Source organism: Taudactylus pleione, unplaced genomic scaffold (genome assembly GCF_031769625.1).
Source record: "Taudactylus pleione unplaced genomic scaffold, aTauple2 ptg000066l, whole genome shotgun sequence".
NCBI lineage: Eukaryota > Metazoa > Chordata > Amphibia > Anura > Myobatrachidae > Taudactylus > Taudactylus pleione.
Window position 1 is genome coordinate 28614477 of NW_028284468.1, and position 23440 is coordinate 28637916.

Sequence of the window (23440 nt, forward strand, 5' to 3'; positions counted from 1 at the left end):
CTGAGGATCATAGTTTCTGGACTCACACCACTGAAAGTAAGAGCGCCACACCCTGTGGTAAATCCGTGCGGAAGCAGGCTTGCGTGCCCTGAGCATGGTACCAATAACTGAACTGGAGAAACCATGAGACCTCAAGACGGCTGTCTCAAGAGCCACGCCGTCAAAGACAGCCGACCCAGATCCGGGTAAAGGCAGGGCCCTTGAGACAACAGGTCCCGACGCTGAGGAAGAAGGTACGGAGCGTCGATGGAGAGGCTCCTCAGATTGGAGTACCAAGGACGCCTGGGCCATGCCGGAGCCACCAGCACGAGCGTGCCGCCGTCCTGCTTGAATTTCCGCAGGACCCGAGGAAGTAGGGATATTGGAGGAAACAGATACGCCAGGTGAAACGTCCATTTCACCGACATCGCGTCTACCAGACAGGCGCCTGCGTCTCTTGTCCTTGACCCGTAAACGGGCAACTTGTGATTGTGACGGGAGGCCATCAAGTCCAGCTCCGGCAGCCCCCACCTGTCCACGAGTGGCTGAAACACCGCTGGGTGAAGCGACCATTCCCCAGGATGCACGTCGTGACGGCTGAGGAAGTCCGCCTCCCAATTGAGGACTACGGGAATGAAGACTGCCGAGATTGCTGGAATGTGACACGCCGCCCAAGCAAGAATGCGAGACACCTCAGACATTGCTGCCCGATGTTCCTCCTTGGTGGTTGATATACGCCACCGGGGTGGCGTTGTCGGACTGCACCTGAACCGCCCTTCCGTGAAGAGCGGGGCCGGACGACTGCAGGGCCCTGTATACTGCCCGCAGTCCCAGGATGTTAATTGGGAGAAGTGCTTCATCCGCAGACCAACGACCCTGAAGCGACAATGAGCCGGTCACTGCCCCACAACCCCGGAAACTGGCATCCGTCGTGAGCACGACCCAGTCCGGGATCCAAAAGGGGTGCCCTTCGACCAATGAGCTGTCTGAAGCCACTAAGCCAAAGACTGCCGAACCTTCGGGGACAACACCAGCATCTGAGAGCGGATCCGGTGAGGTAACCCGTTCCATTCCGATAGAATCAGCCCCTGCAGGGGCCGGGAATGGAACTGGGCGAATTCCACCATGTCGAATGTCGACACCATGGACCCCAGAACTCTCATTGCCGAATGGACCGACAGGCGGCAACTGCTCAGGCAACTGTGTACCTGCAGCTGTAGGGAGGAGACCTTCTCCGGGGTCAGGAAAATCCTTTGCTGACGAGAATCCAGCAGGGCTCCCAAATGAACCATCCGCTGTTATTGAATCAGGGAGGACTTTTTCCAATTTATCAACCACCCGTGTGCTTGCAAGCAAGCGATCGTCAGGTGGAGATGTTGAAGCAGTACCTCCGGGGAGCTCGCCAGCAACAGGAGGTCGTCCAGATACGGCAGCAGCCGTACATTCTGGTCTCGAAGATGTGCGGCCCATGACCGCCATGATCTTTGTGAATACCCTCGGTGCCGTGGAGAGGCCAAAGGGTAGCGCCCGGAACTGATAATGATGTTGAAGGATAGCGAACCTCAGATACCGCTGGTGCGAAGGTGCTATCGGAACATGGAGGTAGGCGTCCTGGATATCCAGGGACACCATGTAATCCCCAGAATGATGGAACGTAACGTTTCCATCCTGAACTTGGGAACTCTGAGAAATTTGTTCAGAGACTTCAAATTGAGGATAGGGCGATGAGAAGAATAGTACTCCGTCCCTCGTTGTAATTGAGGAATGGGAACAATGACCCCTGCTTTCAGAAAGGACTCTATAGCTTCCTGAATCTGTAAAGTCTTGGTCTTGTCCTGAGAAGGACTCGTGCAGAAAAACTGGTGGGGCGGTCTGTGCCGAAAAGACAGGGCATACCCCTGGGAGACCACTTCTCGAATTCAGGCATCCATGGTGGTATTGTGCCAGCACTGGGCAAATAGAAGTCGGCCTCCCACTCTGGGGTCCCCCAGAGGGAGACCCTTCCCATCAGGCAGAAGGCTTATCTTCCTGCTTGGAAGAAGGGCGCCTGGCACTCCAAGCCTGCTTCTTTGGCTTAGAAGCGGCCTTGGTCGCCGACTGCCTCGGGAAGGACTGACCCTTGGCCTTGCCCTGAACCCGAAAGGACCGAAAGGCAGAGCTCCGTACCGTGGCAGGTGCAGAAGCCGAAGGGAGGAAGGCCGATTTAGACTTAGCTAGAGTATCCACTATTTTGTCCAACTCTGGACCAAAAAGCAACTCCCCATTAAAAGGTAGGGCCTCCAGGCCCTTTTTGGAGTCTGCGTCAGCTCTCCAAGACCGCAGCCACAAGGACCGACGCGCCGACACAGCTGCAGCCAACACCCTAGAGGTCAGCAGGCTTGCATCCAACGATGCTTCCCCAATGTAGGAATCCGCATCCCTTATTTGTCCTATCAACGCTCTCTGGATCTCCGGAGCATCATCCGGAAAGGTATCCTCCAAAGCATTGGGCCCAGCTCTCGATGGCCTTAGCCACCCAAGAGATGGCCATGGACGGAGGGGCGGTAGCCCCTGAGAGAGAGTAGATAGACTTTAAACAAGTCTCCACTTTCCTGTCCGTGGGACCCTTCAGGGATGAGATCGACGGCAAAGGCAATGTAGCGCTTTTAATTAAGCGAGTGACATGGGAATCCACCGCAGGCGGAGTTTCACAATTTCCTGCAATGAGCATCAGGAAAAGGATAGTTTGAAGCCAACCATTTCTGCGGTTGGAATCTCTTGCTGGGCAACTGCCAGGCCCCCGCCATATGATACGTCAACTGGTCGGACAGGGGAAAAACAGTCGAAGCCACTTTGGCCTTCTTAAAATTAGGGTACTTCGACCTGGGAACCGGCGCATCCTCCTCTATATGAAGGATGGCCCGCACCGCCTTAACCAATGCCAGCACATTAATGGAGGACTTAGCCTCCACCTCCTGGGTCCCGGCACCCGAATCAGAGTCTTCATGGATCTCCCCGTCATCCGAAGACACGTCCGTGTCCGTGAACTGTGCCGCCAGTGAAGCCGAAACGGGTCACTTGGACGCCTTTGGGGGCAAGTCACTGTGCAACAGACTGAAAAGTCGATGACGAAACCGCCAGGCTCTGAACAGAGCTGGAGAGGACATCCACCCAGGGATGGGGTACCGTTTGAGGATACCCCTGAAAGGGTACCATCGACTGCTGCGTCACTGTGGGAGATTGCTCGTATACAGGCAATCCCGCATAAGATCCCACAGTCTGAGACCCGGGAGGAGACTGCACCAGACGCGTCACACCCGGAGAACAGGGGATGGTAGGCTGGGGCAACGCCCTAGAAGGGACCGCAAGCCGGTCCGCGATCGACGCCAGCACTTGCGTAAACATCGCCCAAGGAGGATCCTGCGCCACCGGGGGTTTAGAGGGACCAGGTACCAGCTGGCACCGCCCCGCACAGACAGTCTTGCAAATCCGCCCCATCAACCCCTGACGATCATCATCGGCAGGAAAACACCACAGGAGCCACGGAGCGCTCATTCTCCTCATCAGACATGGCACAAAACTTTTAGCAATAAAAATGTATCACCGAAAAGAGGTGAGGCGTATAACACCTGCGCACTCCCAAGTATGCAACACAAACAGCCCACAATATGGTACTGTGTAGCACACCACTGTATGTGACGCACCTCACAAATACGTAGATCTATATAAGTGAGGTACACAGAAAGAACACCACTCCCCCACACACCTGCGGGCCGTAAGAGAAGGAAAGGGATAGGTACAAGCTGACAGTAAGTAGAAATAAGCACAGACAGACAGCACTAGCAAAAGTCACAGACCATACAGAGAAGTATTACTCACTGCACCTTCAGCTACAATCAACCTCCCAGATTCAGTGTCTGGGAGGGCTACAGCGCTGCGAACACTGTCCTTTGCAGGGGGGAGAGGTACGCAGGGGGACCAGTCCACTAGATACCGCCCGGGAGCTCTGCGTTGCTGCCTGGAGAAGATGGCCGCCGGAGAGCTCTGAGGAGGAGTGGCCGAGAGATAACAGCCCAGCGACGCCAGCACGCATGGGAGAAGCCGCTAAAGCAAGGAAGGCTGCCTCCCCTGATAGTAATGAAAACCCCCCAGGGAAGCCGGTTCCCCGCCGGTACTTACACCCTGGTGGTCCAGCGGTCACGCGGGGCATGCCACAGAGGGGGGAGCCCTCCGCCGCTACTAGCGCCGCCGGTCTGTCCCCAGAGACCGGCGGCTAAAGACTGCATTTTCCCCACGTGCAGCAAAGCGCTGCACGTGGCTTGCCTGGCCCCGTGCGTCCGGCAGCAGTCCTTGGGAGGTCCCGAAGCCACGCTAGTACTGACTCCAGGGTCCCTCTGCGATCCCCAGATCAGTACTGGCGTCGCAGCGCCAGCGGGGCTGTTGGAGCGACAGCGTGGACGTCCAGATGGACAGTCTGATGCTGCCGCTCTTAAGTAAAAATAAATAAAATCTATTAAAAAAAATAAAAATAAAGCTTAGGGGGCTGCTTATTGCAGCCCCACTGCGCCAGGGTGACCCGACTCCGGCCGGGCACCAACTAAAACTGAGGTGCTGTGGCTCGGGGGCGGGGTATAGAGGAGGACGGACCCAAGTGCATCCTGGGAGCAGCAAAGCTTTAACTGCGTGGTGCCCGTGGATCCAGATCCAGCTATACCCCAAGGTCAACCCTGTGGACCCCCTATGGACCCTGAAGTAGAAACCTAGAATATTTGAGCGTCTCACTTTCTAGAATGTTCCCACATAGTCCAATATGCACTCGTTATGGCTAAGTTCCCTTTTTACTTGAGGGTATCCATTATTTCAAGAACTAAAGCCACTTAAAAAAAACCTACTTTTATTTTTGAATCCAGCAACTCCAAAATACCCTAAATTTGTTCAAATATCCTAGGCAACCAAATTTTATTTTGTTGGGCTGTTATGTTTACCTGTCGTTGATTTTGATATTTTGATCTGTCTGAGGATCATACATGAATCGCATTAGCTGAAGATGTAACACAGGTGGTAATGTTACAAATTTTACACCTTTTTCTGCTTCCTACAAAAAAAACAGAAACACTAAGATTACACATTAAAAAGGAGCATTATTACCTATACTAATTTTCGGAAATATGGGTTTGGGGTCATTCCGTGTCAATGAGACCAATTTTGAAGATAGTCGCCACCTGCTGATCGTTCACTGCACCCACCCCCACATTGAGGGCCATAGTTTTGGTACTATAGCATATTGCGAATCAAAATTTTCCCAAAGTTAGTCTGATATATATGCCAACCTTCATGTAATATTTTAAACTGAATGACCCCATTATGTTAAAAAGGTCACAAGCTCAAGTTTCCTCTTCATAAAGAGGAGACAGAATGGGGCATAAACATGGTAATGCAATGAGCCGACATATAGCATGGGTATTAGAACTAGCGAAAAAAGTAGGTATACGTAACATTCACTGAGGAATACATGTATTTACCTGCAAACCATGCTCCCCTGCATCATACTTATTATCACCATCTAGCTGTTCCACTGCTACATAGTCAATAAAGGACTCAAAGACTGCAGAAAAGTAAAACAAACATATTACTCTGTAGTATTCATTTGTATCTGAACTCAGATTTACACACACACTCAGAAAAACAAATAAACTGTATGCTGTGCTGGATAATATTTTGATACAGAGGGCAAACAGTGAATGCATGTAATAGAGCTTGAGCAGAAAACGCTTTCAGTGCAGACTGAGCTAGTATTGTAAAAAGGCTGATCACAATATGGACTAAGATAAACTGTTCAGCAAAAACAAAACAAAACAAAAAAACCCCAAAAAAACTTCACAAAAAGCATGCCAGGTTGTATGAGAGACTTGAAACTAAATTTTATGCTATCCATAAAGGAGATTTATGAATAAACTTCCATGGGGAAAATTCAATTGAACGCGATGTTATTTGGCTCCGGGAAGAAGTCCCCGGAGTTGTTCAATTGTTTGCATCGCAGCTGGCACTCAAGTCGAGAGACGCAGCTTACCGATACTAATGTCCGAGGTTTAGTCGCAGTAAACAACTTTCGAACTCAAGTGCCAGGCCCACGCGATGCTGTTAACGCATGCAGTAAACCCACAACTAGCATCGCGGCACTAGTTAAGTCACATTTCTGCTCGCACCTCAACAGGGTAGGAGCAGAAATTCTCCACTTTACAGCGCGGCCAACTGAATGGCTCCGGACACATTCCCAGAGCTAAACAACATTGCGTTTAACTTAATTCCCCTCATGTGTTCCAGCCATGACAGACTTTTCATCTGACTATGCTCTTGTCCCATCAGACTGCTACTGCACCCAGACAGACAGGGTACCTAGAGCTCATTCTGGAAATCTATTTTACTTCCCTGCTCCCTGGATTTTAGGATCCAATAAAACTACATGTTACAATGATATCCTTTTAATAAGGAATTTGCTTTAAGAGTACACATCACTAACCATTTAGTTTTATATCAAATGATGGAGAAAGGTGGGCGAAGAAAATGGTGCAAACCGCCACATTTCATCAGCTCCCCCTGTTCAAAATAGCAAACTCTTCCAATCAAAACTAGCTAAGTCAGATACCTTCATAACACCAATTTCACACAAAAAAAGCAAATTGGCGGGTCAAGAATTTGGACCCGATAATTTGCGGATCAACATGGGTTCTTTCTGTTCCTGGGACTTCGATCCTGGTTGACCCTTTCACACAGAATACATAACCAGGTTGATCCACAAATTATCGGGTGCAAATTTGTGACCCGGCATTTTGCTTTTCTGTATGAAAGGGGGTACAGGCTGCGACCAGCAAAAAAACCTGTGCATCAAGTGCAGGGTAAAAACTGGGTTTTTCTGTGTGAAAGTAGCTACGTTCCCATTGTCGAGCATTAAGTAGAATATGGCAATTATAAAATGCTGGCAGACTTCAGTGGTATTAGCACCAATGTCATTAAACTGCATGGACAGCAACACATCCAATAGTTTTGAGAATCAAATAAACATGCACATGATGCCATTATGCTTAATTTCTGAACAAAGGTGCAGACATTGCTATTCATTATTCACTTAACAGTTCAGTAATATTACTAAACTATTCTAGGTTAAAAAGCTGAAGCTTATATATTTCACATTTAAGACTCCATTTATGCAACATATGCAGCCAACACTGTTTTAATGGGGCCTACAGTGACATCCTGGGGAGCGATTAAATTGTGTTATAAGGTGCAGTAATTATTGGAGCCCAATGTTGCAAATCAATCGGTTTTGGGCACCCATTAATTATCGTGCTGGTCACGTCCACTTAAACTGGGTTTAGCCCTTAAAGTCCTCATTAGGGCAACCAAACCCACATTTCTGCTCGCCTCCTCAGCAGACCAGCTGCGGCGGCTGTTCACGCCCGGAGTAACAATTGAAATGCTCAGACGGGCGCCCAGCACCGACAGTTTACAACGAATGAATGAGAATTGCGACCAAGTGGCAAGATGTGGCTAACATACTTTTAGAACGCACAGCATGAATCCACATATAGTAAACCCAGAAACTAACCATAACAGACCCCATTAAACAAGGTGTTCGCTTAGCCCACGTGAAATTGCACAGGCTCTAAAATGTCAAGTAAAATTTAATATTCCTGCTGTAACACAAATCTCCAACAGATCAGAGATTACAAACAGAGCATTACTTATTTATACCAGAAGGCAGATTTGGTATAATTTTGTACAAAACAAAAAATAAATGTACTCTTTTATTCCCAGTTACACGAACTAGCTGTGTTAATATTTGCCCATTCATCATATATTTCATTACATATGTTAGATTAGCCATTTCAACAAACCAAGACTTAAAATGAGTACTTATATGCAAATCGATTATAGCAGAATGCTTTTTTGTTTTAGAAACTAAACTAGACATAGGCCTTATGAAATAGCATGCAAGATGGAGGCACGGGTGTGATTAAGACGAGTCAGCCTGTATTTTTAAAGGAGTAATAATAGGATTTTGGTACCTACCAGTAAAATCCCTTTCTCAGATTCCACAGGGGACACTGGAGCTTAATACACTGGGGTATAGATGGGTGGATGATTGGAGTTGACACTCAAAATGTATAAGTGTCTCCTCCCCCTCTATACCCCAGAAGCCCCAGGTATTGAATTGTAGCTCGAGGAAAGGGAAACAGAATCATAAGATAAAACTGAGGAGAAGGAGTCAAACATCAGGCGACAAGCCGAATAGAAACACACATCAAAACGAACATTCAACATGTGACACACAACAGAACACACTGGCAGGTAAAGGGCGTCCAGTGTCCCCTGTGGAATCGAAGAAAGGTATTTTAAAGGTAAGTTCCACAATCCTACTTTCTCCTTCATCCATCAGGGGACACAGGAGCTTAAGACACTGGGGACGTTTTAAAGTTTTCTCCCAGGATGGGAGAGCTCTGAGAAACCTGCAAAAACTAGATTCGGAGGCCGCAAACGGTATCAAACTGATAAAACCGAAGGAATGAACCGTGGACCAAGTGTCCGCATGGTACAACTGTGAAGTAGAAGCACCCCGATGAGCAGCCCAGGAGGCACCCACGGAGCGAGTAGAATGGACAGAAATGGAGACCAGCGGAGGGCGGCCACCGGAAATGTAGGCCTGCTGAATAACCAGACTAATGCATCAGACTTCCGTAAGGCAGCGTTACAGCCCACATAAATCCTGAGCGACTTAGTAACATCCATGGTGAGTGAAGACTGAAGTATCCGACAAAACCGGAACCACAATCGGCTGATTGATGTGAAAAGAAGAAACCACCTTTGGTAAAAAAAAAAAATGCCTTAGCGCGGAGTTCCGCACGATTTTGAAAAATTACATATGGAGGATGAGACGAGAGAGCTAATTCAGAAACCCTCCTAGCAGAAGCCAAGGCCAAAAGGAGAACAGTCTTCCAAGTGAGAAGACGAAGATCCACGCTTTCCAAGGGTTCCAACATGGAAGATTGGAGAAAAGTCAGTACAAAGTTAAGGTCCCACGGTGCTGTAGACGGGATAAACGGAGGCCGAATACGGAGAACGTCTTGAAAAAAAGTCTGAACCTGTGGGATTAAGGCAAGGTGGCGCTGAAAAAAAAAAAAGAGACCACACCGAAACCTGGACCTTCAAAGAACCAAGGCGCAAACCAACTGCATCGGAACCCAACTGGAGGAAGTGAAGGAGACAGGAAATCGGGAAGGCAGAAGTGTGAAACCTCCGGGCTTCACACCAGGTGACATACGCGTGCCAGATACGGTGATATTGAGCTGATGTGATCGGTTTACGAGCCTGGGGCACAGTAGGGACAACCAAGGCTGGAATAACACTGCGTCTTAAGATGGCGGACTCAACAGCCACACCGTTAAAACGAAGCCGCTGTAAATCCGGGTAAAGGCAGGGGCCTTGAAGCCAAAGATCTGGTCGAAGAGGCAACGGCCAGGGATCCCCCACAAGGAGCTGCTGAAGATCTGAGAACAACGCACCGAGGCCAATTCAGAGCCACCAAGATGACAGTTGTTGCTTCCCTCTACATCTGTTTGAGGACACGTGGAGGAAGAGGGAAGTGGAAAAGGGGCTGGGGGGGGGGAGTGGTACACGAGGCTGTTACTGTGAGAGCAACGATTGCCTCCGCATTCGGGTCTCGAGTCCTGGAACATTACCTGATGGTTGTGTCTGGAAGCCATGAGATCTACTTCTGGCATACCTCATCTCCGTACTAGTTGACTGAAACCGTCCGGGTGAAGAGCGCATTCTCCATGATGGATGTCCTGACGACCGAGATAGTCGGCCTCCCAATTGTCCACTCCTGGAATGAACACCGCTGAGATTGCCACCACAGGTATTTCTGCCCTTCGAAGAATGAGTTACCTCGGGCATGGCCATGCGACGCCCACCTTGACGATTTATGTATGCGATGGCTGTCGCATTGTCAGATTGGACACGGACTGGTTGACAGTCCAGCAGAGAAACCTTCCAGAAGAGCATTGAAAATTGACCGCAGTTCCAGCACGTTGATCAGTAAACTCGACTCCTGTCGAGACCAACGGCCCTGGAAGTGATGGTCCAGAGCCATTGCTCCCCAACCTCTGAGGCTGGCATCCGTTGTCAGAATAATCCAATTCCAGATGTTGAACAGAAGACCCGCAGGGAGGTGGTCTAGCTGAATGGCATTGAGATGGAATCAGACTGGACTTCTGAAAGTTGATTCTCCAACCATGATGGATAAAAACCTGGTATGTCAAGGCTACATGGTCATTGAGAATCTGGACAGATGGAGCCTTGATGAGAAGATCGTCCAGATACGGAACAAGTGTGACTCCCAACGATCTGAGATGAGCGATCACCACCGACAATACCTTGGTAAAGATCCGAGGTGTCGATGTCGAACCGAAGGGCAGAGCCTGAAACTGAAATTGTTCCTCTCTGATAGCAGATCGAAGAAAAACCTGATGTGGTTTCCAAATTGGGACATGGAGATGAGCATCCTTGATATACATGGATGCTAGGAACTCCCCCTGTATAGACCCACAATCACTGAGTGAAGGAACTCCATCTTGAAACTATTTCATATTTAAAATAGGCCTGACAGAGCAGTCTGGCTTCGGAACTACAAAGAGGTTGTAGTATCAACCCAGACAATGCTGATGGGCCGGAACAGGTGTCAGAACCACGGAATCCATAAGCTTCTGGATTGCTTGCAAAAGCACCTCCTGCTTCTGTTGGGAGACGGGCAGACATGGTGGCTCTGCAAATTCTATCTTGTACCCCAGAGACACCAGATTGAGGATCCAAACTGATGAACTGGCCTGAAACCAAACAACCCTGAATCGCAAAAGGCAAGCCCCCGCCTTGGAGTCTCCTAGGTGGGCCTGGAGCCCATCAGGCGGAAAGGCTTGCCAGCCGGCTTTGGATCCAGATGGCGGGTAGCACCAGACTGTTGACTTCTGTCTTTACCTCCGCGGTTAGCCGAGGAGGCACCGCGTGAGCATCTCAGAAAGGAATGAGGGGCCCGAAAGGAAGGACCAGCCGGAGGTTCTCTGTCTGTGTATCCTGAAACAGGGCCCTGGTTCCCAGCCGATTCCTTGTCTCTGCGTGCAGCAGCCAGTTCTGTGGTTAGATCAGTCGTAACGCCTGCCAAGTTAGATATCAAAGGTGGCGTAAGGCCTGTATCTGAAGAGGGTCCCACAACGGGACCGCCTGAATTACAAGAATCACATAGGGCTGCTCCATCAGATCTTGCCTCAGCTAGCTTTGAATTACATCTAGAACAAGCAAACACCTTTTGAGATACTTGTGCAGTTGCCCCTTCACCTGTCATGATGCTGTTCACTCCTGACAGATAAACACACACACACAGACAGACAGAACAGAGGAACCTCACAAACAGATGGAGAGGAACCTCTGTGTAGGGAGACGAGTCACTATATCCCTCCCTAATGTAAATTCCCTCTCACTCAGCAGCCCAGCAAACACCCCAGTGTACTCACGACCTCAAACAGGGAGAGTGCTAGAGTGTTTTTTGCCACAGATTTCTCAGGATTCTGCTTGCAACAGGCTGCTGTCTCCCTGCTGTGTGCAGTAAGAGTCTCTATAAGATGGCGCCGAAGATCAAATTAAAAGACTAAATATAGGCTGAGCTCAGACCAAAGTGACCGGCTCCCTCAGGCACAATTCGAAAACTGGGGCTTCTGGGGGATAGAAGGGGAGGAGTCACTCACACTTATAAATTTAAAGTGTCAGCTCCACTCATCCACCAGTCTATACCCAAGTGTCTTAAGCTACAGTGTCCCCGGGTGGACGAAGGTTTTGCGTTTCTGAATTATTGCCGCTTTATACGGGCTAATTTGCCAGAATCGTGCCGGTATCTTGCAGGCTTTTACATAAGAGCCATAGTGGAAGTTATATCAGTGGTTGATTTTGTCCGGAAGTTAAATTACCATAAATACATTCTCTCAAAGTCTCCAGTCTATTAAAAATCTATTTTAAATTACAGTGATTTTTCCTTTCATTCATAAGTGAAAAATTTTGCCAAACACTAAGCAATGTTTACATGCTGGCCGCTTGTTATTCGCACTGACCTACAGCCCAATTGAATCTCATTAAATATGCATTCCCAGCAAATCTCATTAAATATGCTCTGTTAAGAGTGCATACAAGGACTTGCAAAATTAACTCTGTACTAGTTCAAGTCTAGTTTAGGTTTAACAAAAAAACACACAATAATAAACAAAGGTGTTTATTTATGTCCTGTAGATGCAGGCATTATAATATGTTCTTCACTTCACAGAAATACTAAATGGGCCATTGTTAATTTTGCTCTTGCCTATAAAAGGTATGTCTCTATGATATTAAACACAAAGGTTTCAGCACTATTAAAAGATTGATCAACAAGTACAAATATTTGAGACATCAGCAAAATACACAAGGCTAAAACACAAATTTCAAATTAAAACAATCCTGTGGTAACTTTATATCTGTTAAAGTAACCTTCATTGAATACAAAAAATAATGGCAGATTATATATTGATTAAAATAGATGAGCAACAAAGGGTTGCTGTCCTTTTACTATTAACAGTAAGCTAATCTAGAAACCCATTATTGTGTAAAAGCATTGTACCTTAGTAATAAAATGTGGTACTCACTGTTTTTCTTTCCTTTTATACTTAGCTGAATATCATAATAGTCCTCTATCCGTTCCGACCGGTAGTCTACATGCTTACACTGTATGTATGACTGAAAGAAAAGGAGTTATTAGCACTGTATGACTGAACAGACTATTTCTGTTAGGGACAAATAAATACATACCACCATCTTTCCTCTGAATAACTTTGGAATCGTTCCTTCTACACATGTGCCTTTCATTTTGTTTTCAACATTGTCCAGTAACTAAGAGGAAATATGATAAACAAAAGGTTATATTTAGACAATTTGTTTAGATGTCAAATATAATGTAAGAGCCTAGGCCATCAACATAAAGCAATGTTAGACATGAATTGATGTCCACACTATTCTGGCAACAGCTATCAGAAATCTGCCTCAACACCTCCACCAAACGCGCCACTGCTGGGGAGATCCATTGCCAAACTACTGCCCAGGAGCACAAAGCTCCAACTTTGGAGGGCCTGAAGCAAAGCCAACTCTGGATACCCATTATTAACAACATAAGGTAGTTAAAATAACCAATCAGCTAATTCAAAGGTTCTCAAACTCGGTGCTCAAGACCACTAACAGTTCATGTTTTGCACGCCACCCAGCAGGTGCACAGGTGTATTCATTACTCACTGACATTTTAAAAGATCCATAGGTGGAGCTAATATATCACTTGTGATTTTGTGAAGAGACCTGGAAAACATGCACTGTTTGGGGTCCTGAGGACAGAGTTTGAGAACCTGTGAGCTAATCCATATGTAAAGCTAAAAAAAAAAAAAATTTCCTTTACTATATTCAAAAATAACTTGGGTGCCGCAGAATTCATATAGAAAATAACTAATAGAGTAGACTTACTTTGGAAAATAGTACTAGGCCAGTAGTTACCAAACTTTTTTGAATCACGGCGCCCTAGAGTATCAGCATTGTTTTCACAGCACCCCCAAGTTTAAGTTTGTTATTGAGAAAATGGGATTTTGGTACCTACCGGTAAATCCTTTTCTCTGATTCCACAGGGGACACTGGAGGTGCTTACGCTGGGGTATAGAGGCGTGGATAACTGGAGCTGGGACTTTAAAATAATCTAGAAGTGTGAAGCTCCTCCCCCTCTATGCCCCATCAGCCCTCAGTTTAGAAAATGGACCGAGAGGAGATGGAGAACAAGCGGAGTAAAAGAACACACAATAATCAAAACATACAACATACGGAACAAACCGAACAGGCAGGCGAAGAGCGCTGAGGTGGGCGTCCAGTGTCCCCTGTGGAATCAGAGAAAAGGATTTACCAGTAGGTACCAAAATCCCATTTTATCTTTCATCCACTAGGGGACACTGGAGGTGCTTACGCGGGGACGTCCCAAAGTTTTCCCCACGGGCGGGAGCGCTCTGCGGCATCTGCAGAACTAGGCGGCCAAAACGGTATGCCGAAACAGCAAACGTATCAAATTTGTAAAACTTGACAAACGTGTGAACTGAAGACCAAGTGGCCGCATGGCACAATTGTGACGTGGAGGCTCCCCTACCGGCCACCCATGACGCACCCACAGAACGTGTGGGATGAGCCGAAATGGACGAAAGAGGCCGGCGGTCGGCATTAACCTAAGCCTGATGAGTGTCAGCCAGATCCAACGTGCCAAAGTCTGCTTAGACGCTGGTCAACCTCTCCGAACCGCATCAGAGAGGACAAAAAAATGACTCAGACTTACGGAAGGAAGCAGTCCTGTCAACATATATGCGGAGAGCTTCAACCACATCCAAAGTAGAAGAACCACCAGAGTCCTCCACCCAAGATGGTACCACAGTAGGCTGATTAATATGAAAAGCCGACACTACCTTGGGAAGGAAGGCGGCTACCGTCCGGAGTTCCACCCTATTAGCATGAAACAGAATGTAAGGTGGCTTATAGGACAGAGCACTCAATTCAGAAACTCTACGAGCCGATGCTAGAGCCAGGAGGAGGACCGTCTTCCAAGACAAGTACTGAATATCAACCTCTTCCAAAGGTTCAAACATGGACGACTGAAGAAACAGTAGCACCAAGTTCAAGACCCAGGGAGCTATCGGAGGTACAAAAAAGGAGGCTGCAAACGCAAGACTCCCTGAAGAAACGTCTGCATCTCAGGAATGAGGGCCAATTGCCGTTGAAAGAAAATGGAAAGGGCAAAAACCTGCACCTTTAAAGTTCGAAGACGAAGGACAGAATCCAGACCAGTCTGAAGAAAGAAACAGAAACCGGGACACCGAAAAGTCTTAGAGGGAAGATCCCGACTGGAACACCACGAGATATAAGAACGCCAGAGGCGATGATAATGCGCAGCCGAAACTGGTTTCCTGGCACGTAGCATGGTGGGAATAACAGAGTCTGGGATTCCTCTTTATCTTAGGACAACGGTTTCAAGAGCCACTCAGTTAAACGCAGTTGCGCTAGGTTGGAGTGTATGAAAGGACCCTGCTGCAGCAGATCCGGGCACAGAGGAAGGGGCCACGGATCGTCTGCCAATAGGGACCGAAGGTCCTAGAACCAAACTTCTCCAAGGCCAGTGCGGAGCAGTCGAGGAAGAAGTGGAATCGGAGGAAAAAGGTCAACGAAGTCCTAGATCCACGGAACTGTCAGAGCGTCTACTGCCACTGCCTGCGGATCTCAAGTTCTTGACACGTATACCGGGAGCTGACGATTCAACCGTGACGCCATGAGGACCACCTGAGGACATCCCCATCGACGTATCAGCGCATTGAACACGTCTGGATGAAGCTTCCATTCCCCGGGATGGATATCCTGGCGGCTTAGATAATCTGCTTCCCAGTTGTCCACACCCGGGATGAATACCGCTGACAGGATTACTGACTGGCTCTCGGCCCACCTGAGAACCTGAGTTACTTCTCACATGGCCCTGCGACTCCGAGTCCCTCCTTGGCGGTTGATGTACGTGACGGCCGTTGCATTGTCGGACTGAACTCTTACCGGACGAGTTCTTAGAAACTCTGTTGCTTCTATCACAGCATTGTAAATCGCTCTGAGTTCCAACACATTTATGGGCCACTTTTGTTCTAGAGGGGACCATCGACCCTGAAAGTGATAATCGAGGACTACTGCTCCCCATCCTCGAAGGCTGTCCGTTGTTACGATGATCCAGTCCCACACTCAATCTCCGGCCCGCTAAAAGATTGTTGGATTGTGTCCACCAGAGAAGGGTCACTCTGGTAGCTGGGCTCAGACAGATCTGTCGATGTAGAAGCAGATGAGACCCTGACCCCTGTGTTAGTAGGTCCAGCTGAAACACCCTGGCGTGGAATCGCCCAAACTGTAGTGCCTCGAAGGCCGCTGCCATCTTCCCCAGGAGACGCAGACAAAGAAGGAGGGACACCTTCTTTGGTCTGAGGAGCAGCTGAACCATCCACCGGATATCCCGGGCTTTGTCTATTGGAAGGAAGATCCTCTGTGATGCCATATCTAAGATCATGCCCAGAAACAGGAGCTTCTGGGACGGATAGAGATTTGATTTCTTGAAGTTTATTATCCAACCATGTTGGAATGTGGTTCCCAAATGGGAACGTGGAGATAGGCATCCGTGATATCCAGGGATAATAGGAACTCTCCTGGTTCCAAGCTCGCAATAACTGACTGCAGAGACTCCATTTGGAACCAATACATCTTCAGATACAGGTTCAATGACTTGAGGTTCAAGATGGGCCTGACCGATCCATCCGGTTTGGGTACTACAAACAGGTTAGAGTAAAACCCCCTACCTCGTTGATGTTCTGGAACCGGAACTAGCACAGATGATACTACTAGAGACTGGATAAGCTTCCTGTAGAACCCTGGCCTTGTCTGCAGGTATTGGCAGACTTGTAGTGAAGAACCGAGGTGGAGGGGGACCTCGAAGTCTATTCAGTACCCCAGGGAAATTAGTCTGCGGATCCACGGTTCTGGCGACGTCTGGTTCCAAACTTGTTGAAATCTTTGCAGGCGGGCTCCCACTGTAGGTGGTCCCAGGTGGGACGGAAGACCGTTATGCCACCTGTTTCTCAGCTGGCATAGGCTCCTGTCTACGTGCAACCGTGTGTGGGCGGCCTCTACTCTGTTACCTCTTGCTTGGGAGGGAGCCCCTCTGGCTCTCCCACGAAAGGAAAGTGGCGCACGAAAGGAATGAAACGAAGGTCCAGCGTAAGCTCTTCTGGGAGCCGGTGCAGTTGACGGGAGGAAGGAAGACTTACCCCCCCGTGGCCTGGGATATCCATTTGTCTAATTCCGGGCCAAACAGCATGTCGCCATTGAATGGTAAACCCTCCACTGCATGCTTGGATTCTGCGTCCGCATGCCAGGCGCGCAACCAGAGGGCTCTGCGGCCCGAAATAGCAGAAGCAGATATGCGAGCACTGATCTGACTAATATCTTTTGATGCTTCTCCCAGGAAAACTGCAGACTCACGGATGTATTCTGCTAGTATGCGTAACCTGCTCTGGAAGTACCAGAGTCCAAACCTGTAATCAACTGGTGAGCCCAGCAAACCACAGCCTTGTTAACCCAAGCAGTAACAAGGGTGGGCCTAAGCTGAGCACCCGCTGCAGTATAAATAGATCTTAGCGTTGTCTCCAATTTACGATCCGAAGGATCTTTTAGTACTGTGGCTCCCGGTACTGGGAGTGCCTTAGAGAGACGGGAGACGGACGCATCAACTGGAGGGAGCGTTTCCCACTTCTCCATCATGGATGATGGAAAATGGTAGCTAGAAGGAAACCGGCGCGGAATTTGGAACCGTTTATCCGGTTGTTTCCAGGCCACTGAGAGCTGCTTTTGAAGATGCAGTGATAATGGAAAAACCGCCGATTTGGTTGTTTATGAAATAATTCACACACCTGGGATGCAGGAATAACATCTTCAGGTAATTTAAGGATTTTTCTGACCGCCAAAATTAGAGATTCCACCCCGGGAGAGGTGGACTCCAACTCTAGAGGGGTATCGTCCTGTAACGCTTCTTCCAATTCCCCTTCCTCTTCCGTAGCGAGGAATTCCTCGTCAGACTCTTCTGACTGGAAAACAGTCGATAAAGGACGCTTTTGTGTCGGTCCTTGTAAGGAAGTGGAGGAAGCGGACACAGCTGTACCCATAACCTGTACCAGGGTGTCAAGAGACTTGGTTAGCCCAGCAACCCAGGGAGGCTGAGACTTACATGCCTCAGCTAACTCAGACGTTAAATCCGTCATTACTCCTACCATGTCAGCGGCCCATGTAGGCGCAGGTGAGGCAATAATAGCCATAGGTGGATCAATTGCTATACAAGCATCACATAACGTGGACCCAGCAGCATGCGGCTTGGTTAGCTTATTGTTACACCTAGAACAAACAAACATCCTTTGAGATGCCTTTGTTCTGTTTGACATGGATACACACAGTCACCAACACAGAGGGACAGAGTATATACAGAAGTAAAGAAAAACAGAAAGCTGGCTTGGGACACAGAGGAGGAGATACACCCCACTCCCTTCCCACAGATCAGAAACCCTGCACCCCCAGTGTATTATGCACAGCCTCTGTACCAGAGCCTTCTGTGCTTAACTTGTAGCTTTTTAGCCAGGAATGGGGAGCAAAGGAATCCAGCCTTCAGTTCTGCTGCACTCTTCCTGGATAAGGGAGAGATACAGGCATGAAACAGTTAACAAATGGCAGCCACGCTGTTACTACAGCCGCTTGCCACGTACAGTGGAGACAGCCCGCGCTGCTTAGGCTCCGCCCCCTTCATGCTCTAAGGGCTCCATTATGGCTGCTATGTGGTCCATCCCCCCCTCCCCTCCGCGCTACCCGCATGTATCAGCGGGGAGAGGGGAGAAGCAGGGAGCCGCGTGTATCAGCGGGGAGAGGGAAGAAGCAGGGAGCCGCACGTGTAGCGCTGTGTACACAGCTTCCCTTAGACAGCGCAGGGCAGCGCCGACAGCGGGCTTCCCTTATACAGCGCACAGGTGTAACGCTGTTTAACTGTGCTATGCACACACTAACTCAGCGCAGCATGCTGTGTTAGCGCTGGGCAGTGGGGCAGGAGCCGGGGGATGCGCAGTTTGTTACTCACTGCGTGTCCCCTGTAGTCTCTCTCTGGCAGGTCAGCAGTCTTCTCTTCTTGTGTGAAGACTTCGCTGTGGCGATAAGGAGCTGTCAGAAGCTCTTGTAATGAGCCCTGTGCACTCCTTCCTGGTGTTTGCTAAAACACCAGGGCGCCAGGTACCCGGATCCCACCTTTTAGATAGGTGGCGAAGGGTACCTATAGGAGTGTAAAAGATGCTTTTAAAATAAAAAAAATGAAATAAAATAAAAGTATTTGCTGGAGCACAGCATAATGTGACCAGCTCCATGAGGCACATTTTCTAAACTGAGGGCTGATGGGGCATAGAGGGGGAGGAGCTTCACACTTCTAGATTTTAAAGTGCCAGCTCCAGTTATCCATACCTCTATACCCCAGCGTAAGCACCTTTAGTGTCCCCTAGTGGATGAAAGAGACATTTTAAAAAAATGTAGTAAAATAGTAAAGTGATGGAAATTGTGCTTACCTGTCATCCTTGGGTTCAGTTATGTGGTGATGGACAGGTTTACACTTCTGTTTGTTCATATATTTACAATACATTGACCCTAAATAATTTGATTTGGTGATGGACCACCAACCTGAGGCACCCCCTGCAAGTGTCCCAAGGTACCCCAGGGTGCCACGGCACACCGTTTGGGAACCACTGTACTAGGCTATTTTTTTTTATTATTAAAAAGAAAAAGAAACAATTGGCAATTAATGCAAAATTCGTAAGAAACAATCATACGCTAAGAAATATAAAAACGTGTTTTAAGAAAAGTAAAAAAAATAATGAATGAGTGAAGCGTATCAATGTTGGATACCTAGCAAAGCGTTTTTCAGATCCGAAGTCTGCTGCCTCAGGCTACTTATTTTTAAAACACATTTTTATATTTTTCACCTATGATTGTTTATGAATTTAGAATTGTTAATTAATTTTTCTCTTTAATAAGACAGTACTTTATATGCTTTTTCTCCACACCATTTCACTTACACCATTTTAATCAAATATGAATTGAAAAATATCATTTTTTTTATATAAATTCGTCTAATTCCAAAATTATTTTTGGACATATTTAAATATCAACTCATCATCCACACAATACAGACAGACATCGGGATATTAAAATAAATGTCCAAGGCTCGTACAATATCCCATATTCAAGGTGAGTATACTATACAAGTGTGTATGACCTTGGATTCGGTACATTGACATGTGCCATGGAAGCTTGTCGTATGTATTTCCCCATCTGAAACATGACGTTTTGGAGCAAATTAACGACTACATTAAGATCAACGTTGCACTCAGCAAACAGTGTAATTTGGTCCAACGTCTATGACTCACTTCTGAAGGGTGAGTGTACATCTATAGCTGGGTACACAAAGATTTTTTGTCCAACCACCCAACTAGTTGATTGGTTGGAATGAAAATCTGGTAATGTATGGGAGTAAATGATGATCAGCAATTTGCTCCTAAGTGCCAGAAAACAGATGAAAACGGTTGTCCAGACAAGTTTTGTTAAATGTTTGATCTAAACAATTTGTTCAAACAACAGTTTTTGTCTATTTTCCAGCGTTTGGGAGCAAATTGCTGATTGACATTTGCTTTCATACCTTACCAGATTTTCATTCCAACCAATCAACTAGTTGGATGGTTGGACAGAAAATCTTTACATGTGTATGCACCTTATCCCTTACGAGAAATTATTATTATTTTTTTTTTTTTTTACACTATATATTGTTTTTTTTCTTTCACATATTTAAAAAGTACCAGAAAGGCACAACCACAAAGGAAGCGCCGTACCCACCTTTTGAACTCACATTTTCTATTAGGACAACTTACCACTCTACATAATTCCTGGACATCATGTTGCATAAAGCTGTCTAAAGTTTCCCATCTAAAAACAAAAACACAAAATAAGATAACATAATAAATGTAAAGTGAATAAATATCAACACAAGTTATTCAATGACATTAAACTTATGCCAACAGGTTGAAGGAATCGCTCAAGTGTTAACTTGAATACCTCTGAACAATGGAAAGGAATATGGTAACTGGAGCAATACAGGCACTGGAGAAAAATAAAATACTGAAACAAGTAAATAAGACCAGCATACTGAAACTAAGGTGTGCCACACAGTCCTGGCTCATACCATCGTGGTCAGGGCCAGGACTGCTCTGCTTGCCTAGAATATTAGACTGTTACTGAAACATCAGGGACTTAGATAGGAGGTGCGAGTCTGTAGGTGTGCATTTATCAGGAGTTTGTCACCAAGACTGCTGAACTTGTTTCACAAGAAATTGTGTCTAATATGACATTAATACGAAGTGCAAGTCAAAACAGGTAAGCAACTGCAGATCAATTGACTGCATAGATCAACCTCCAATTCAGCATAAATGCTCTGAAAAATAATCACACTTAAAAACCTATGTTTTCACTTTTTGAAAATTGGCAAAATGTAAACTAAGGCCCTCATTCAGAGCCGTACGCTCTGAGCAGAGCGCACGCTCTGAATGAGGGCCGGGCTCCATGAAAATGGAGCGTCCTCCTGGACGCTCGTATAGCTGTGGGTCACCACCCACAGGCTATACGAGCGTGCATTGTGATGGCCGCGATGGTCGTGACCATCGAAATTGCGAGCCGGAGCCTGCGGTTGAGGTTTTCAACCGCAAGCTCCGGAGTGATTTTGGCTCTATCAGAGCCAAAATCACTCCCACTGACATCACTAGTGATGTCAGTGGGCCGGCTTTTGACGGGAGGCGTTCCCGTGGGAACGCCCCCGTCAGGGAGGCACGCCCCCAGCACGCCCACCAAAGGGGGCGTGCTGTCAATCAACATTGACAGCACGCCCCCTTTGATCGGACACAACGAGCGAAGGACTTTCCTTTGCTCGTCGCGTCTGGCGCATGCGCACGACGGAGCTCCCTCCGTCTTGCGCATGCTCAGTCCATAACATCGACCCACTTGCGAGCGGACAGCCGCTCGCGAGTGGGTCTGAATCAGGCCCTAAGTCTACAATGGTAACTGTGCCTCTAGGTGTGCTCTCACGGTCATGTTAACTCTTACAACTTGCTTTAATTTAGCATAGAGGTAACAAACTTCTATTAATATCACATAAGTTGTCCCATTATTGCCAAATTTACAATTGATCAGACTGATGTACGTATAGGTCACCAGTAAAAACTCTTTAATAACGAAAGATGGAGACCATAAAGCGTAAATAGGCAAAAAAAAAACACTGTTCGGTAAGGAAAGGTCTGTGATATAAAAGTAATGTATTCCTGAGACATAAGTCTGTAAAGGAAGTGCTTGGTGTGTACAAGGAAACCTGTGAATAGTCTTTCACAGGTTGATGTATCAAGCAGTGATAAAGTGGAGAAATGGACCAGTGGTGACGGTGCCCATAGCAACCAATCATTTTATAGAATGTACTTGATAAAATATTCCTCTAAGTTGATTGGTTGCTATGGGCACTCCTCCACTCTTTTCTGTGCTTGATACATCAACCCCTCAATTTCAGCTGGATAGTAATGCTGGTGGTACAACAAAAGGTTCTACAGAAGGTCTGCAGCTGTAAGTTTATATCCTCTCTAAGTAACGCCACAATGGTATATGTTACTACATACAAATATCTAGTGTATTGCCTTAATGGGAATAAAAACGATACAAAAAAAAAATAAAAAATCAATGCAATAGTGAATAAAACAAAACCCCTTTAGCAAATTGTTTACTTTTGTGTTTATTGCTGTAGTCGCCTCAAGGTGGTAGTTGTGTATGTGGAAAGAAATAGCATCCATACTGCATTACCACAATTTGAGGATATACAATAAATCACACAAAAAGAATGAACTAAAATATAACAAACCCTTTAGGGATAAACAGGTGGGCAACTTACCTGGGGGTAGCAAATACAGCCTGGATGAGACAGACACAAGTTATTGAACAGTGTCGGAAGAGGCACCTGCCCGACAGCAGTGGTTGCCCACCAGTCTCCTGGGTTCCTTGGCACATGATCCAGATCTGGAACCTTATAACCAGGCTGTATTTATGACACCGTCTGTTTATCCTTACAGATTTGTTAAAATAGGATTTTGGTTACTTACAGTTGAATCCTTTTCTCTGAATCAGGCTAGGGGACACTGAACCATGGGGTTGTCGCTTTGTTAGCACGAGCTGGCACTTAACTACTGTAACTATAAGAACATTAGCCCCTCCCCCTGCAACCCCCAGAAGGCCAGTACAACATGATAACAGCCCGCCAAGGAGAAGCAGAAACCAAGTGAAACTGTTGGAATCAACAAAACAGAAACGTAGGGAAAAGATGATGGACAAACCACCGCACGACTGACCGCGAGGGAGGGAACACAGTGTTCCCAGCCTGATTCAGAGAAAAAGGATTTAACGGGAAGTAACAGAAAATCCTATTTTCTCTTTCACCAACACTGAGGGACACTGGACCATGGAACGTTCAACAGCCATCCCCAGGGGAGGGAACGCTTAGGCTGCCTGACCATAGAACTGTACCCCCAAAGTGAAACTGTAAAAACTTGCAAACGTGTGGACAGAGGACCAGGTAGCTGCACGGCAGAGCTGTGCTGCCAAAGCCAAATGCCCAGGAGGACGATACTACCCGTGTAGAATGTGCCAACAGCTGGTCCGGTGCTGGAATAAGTCTGATTGATGACGGATGAGCGGATCCAACGCA

General features: G+C 47.2%; 1 protein-coding gene across 1 annotated transcript in view; it reads right to left on the bottom strand.

The window, feature by feature from the left end:
* USP7 (ubiquitin specific peptidase 7) overlaps positions 1–23440 on the bottom strand; it is a 161103-nt gene that overhangs the window by 63969 nt on the left and 73694 nt on the right. The window contains exons 8-12 of the mRNA XM_088466762.1: positions 20577–20631; positions 12841–12921; positions 12678–12768; positions 5481–5563; positions 4944–5053 (exon numbers count right to left, since the gene is read on the bottom strand). Of these exons, the coding sequence (XP_088322888.1) occupies positions 4944–5053; positions 5481–5563; positions 12678–12768; positions 12841–12921; positions 20577–20631 (420 nt within the window). The remainder of the gene's footprint in view (positions 1–4943; positions 5054–5480; positions 5564–12677; positions 12769–12840; positions 12922–20576; positions 20632–23440) is intronic.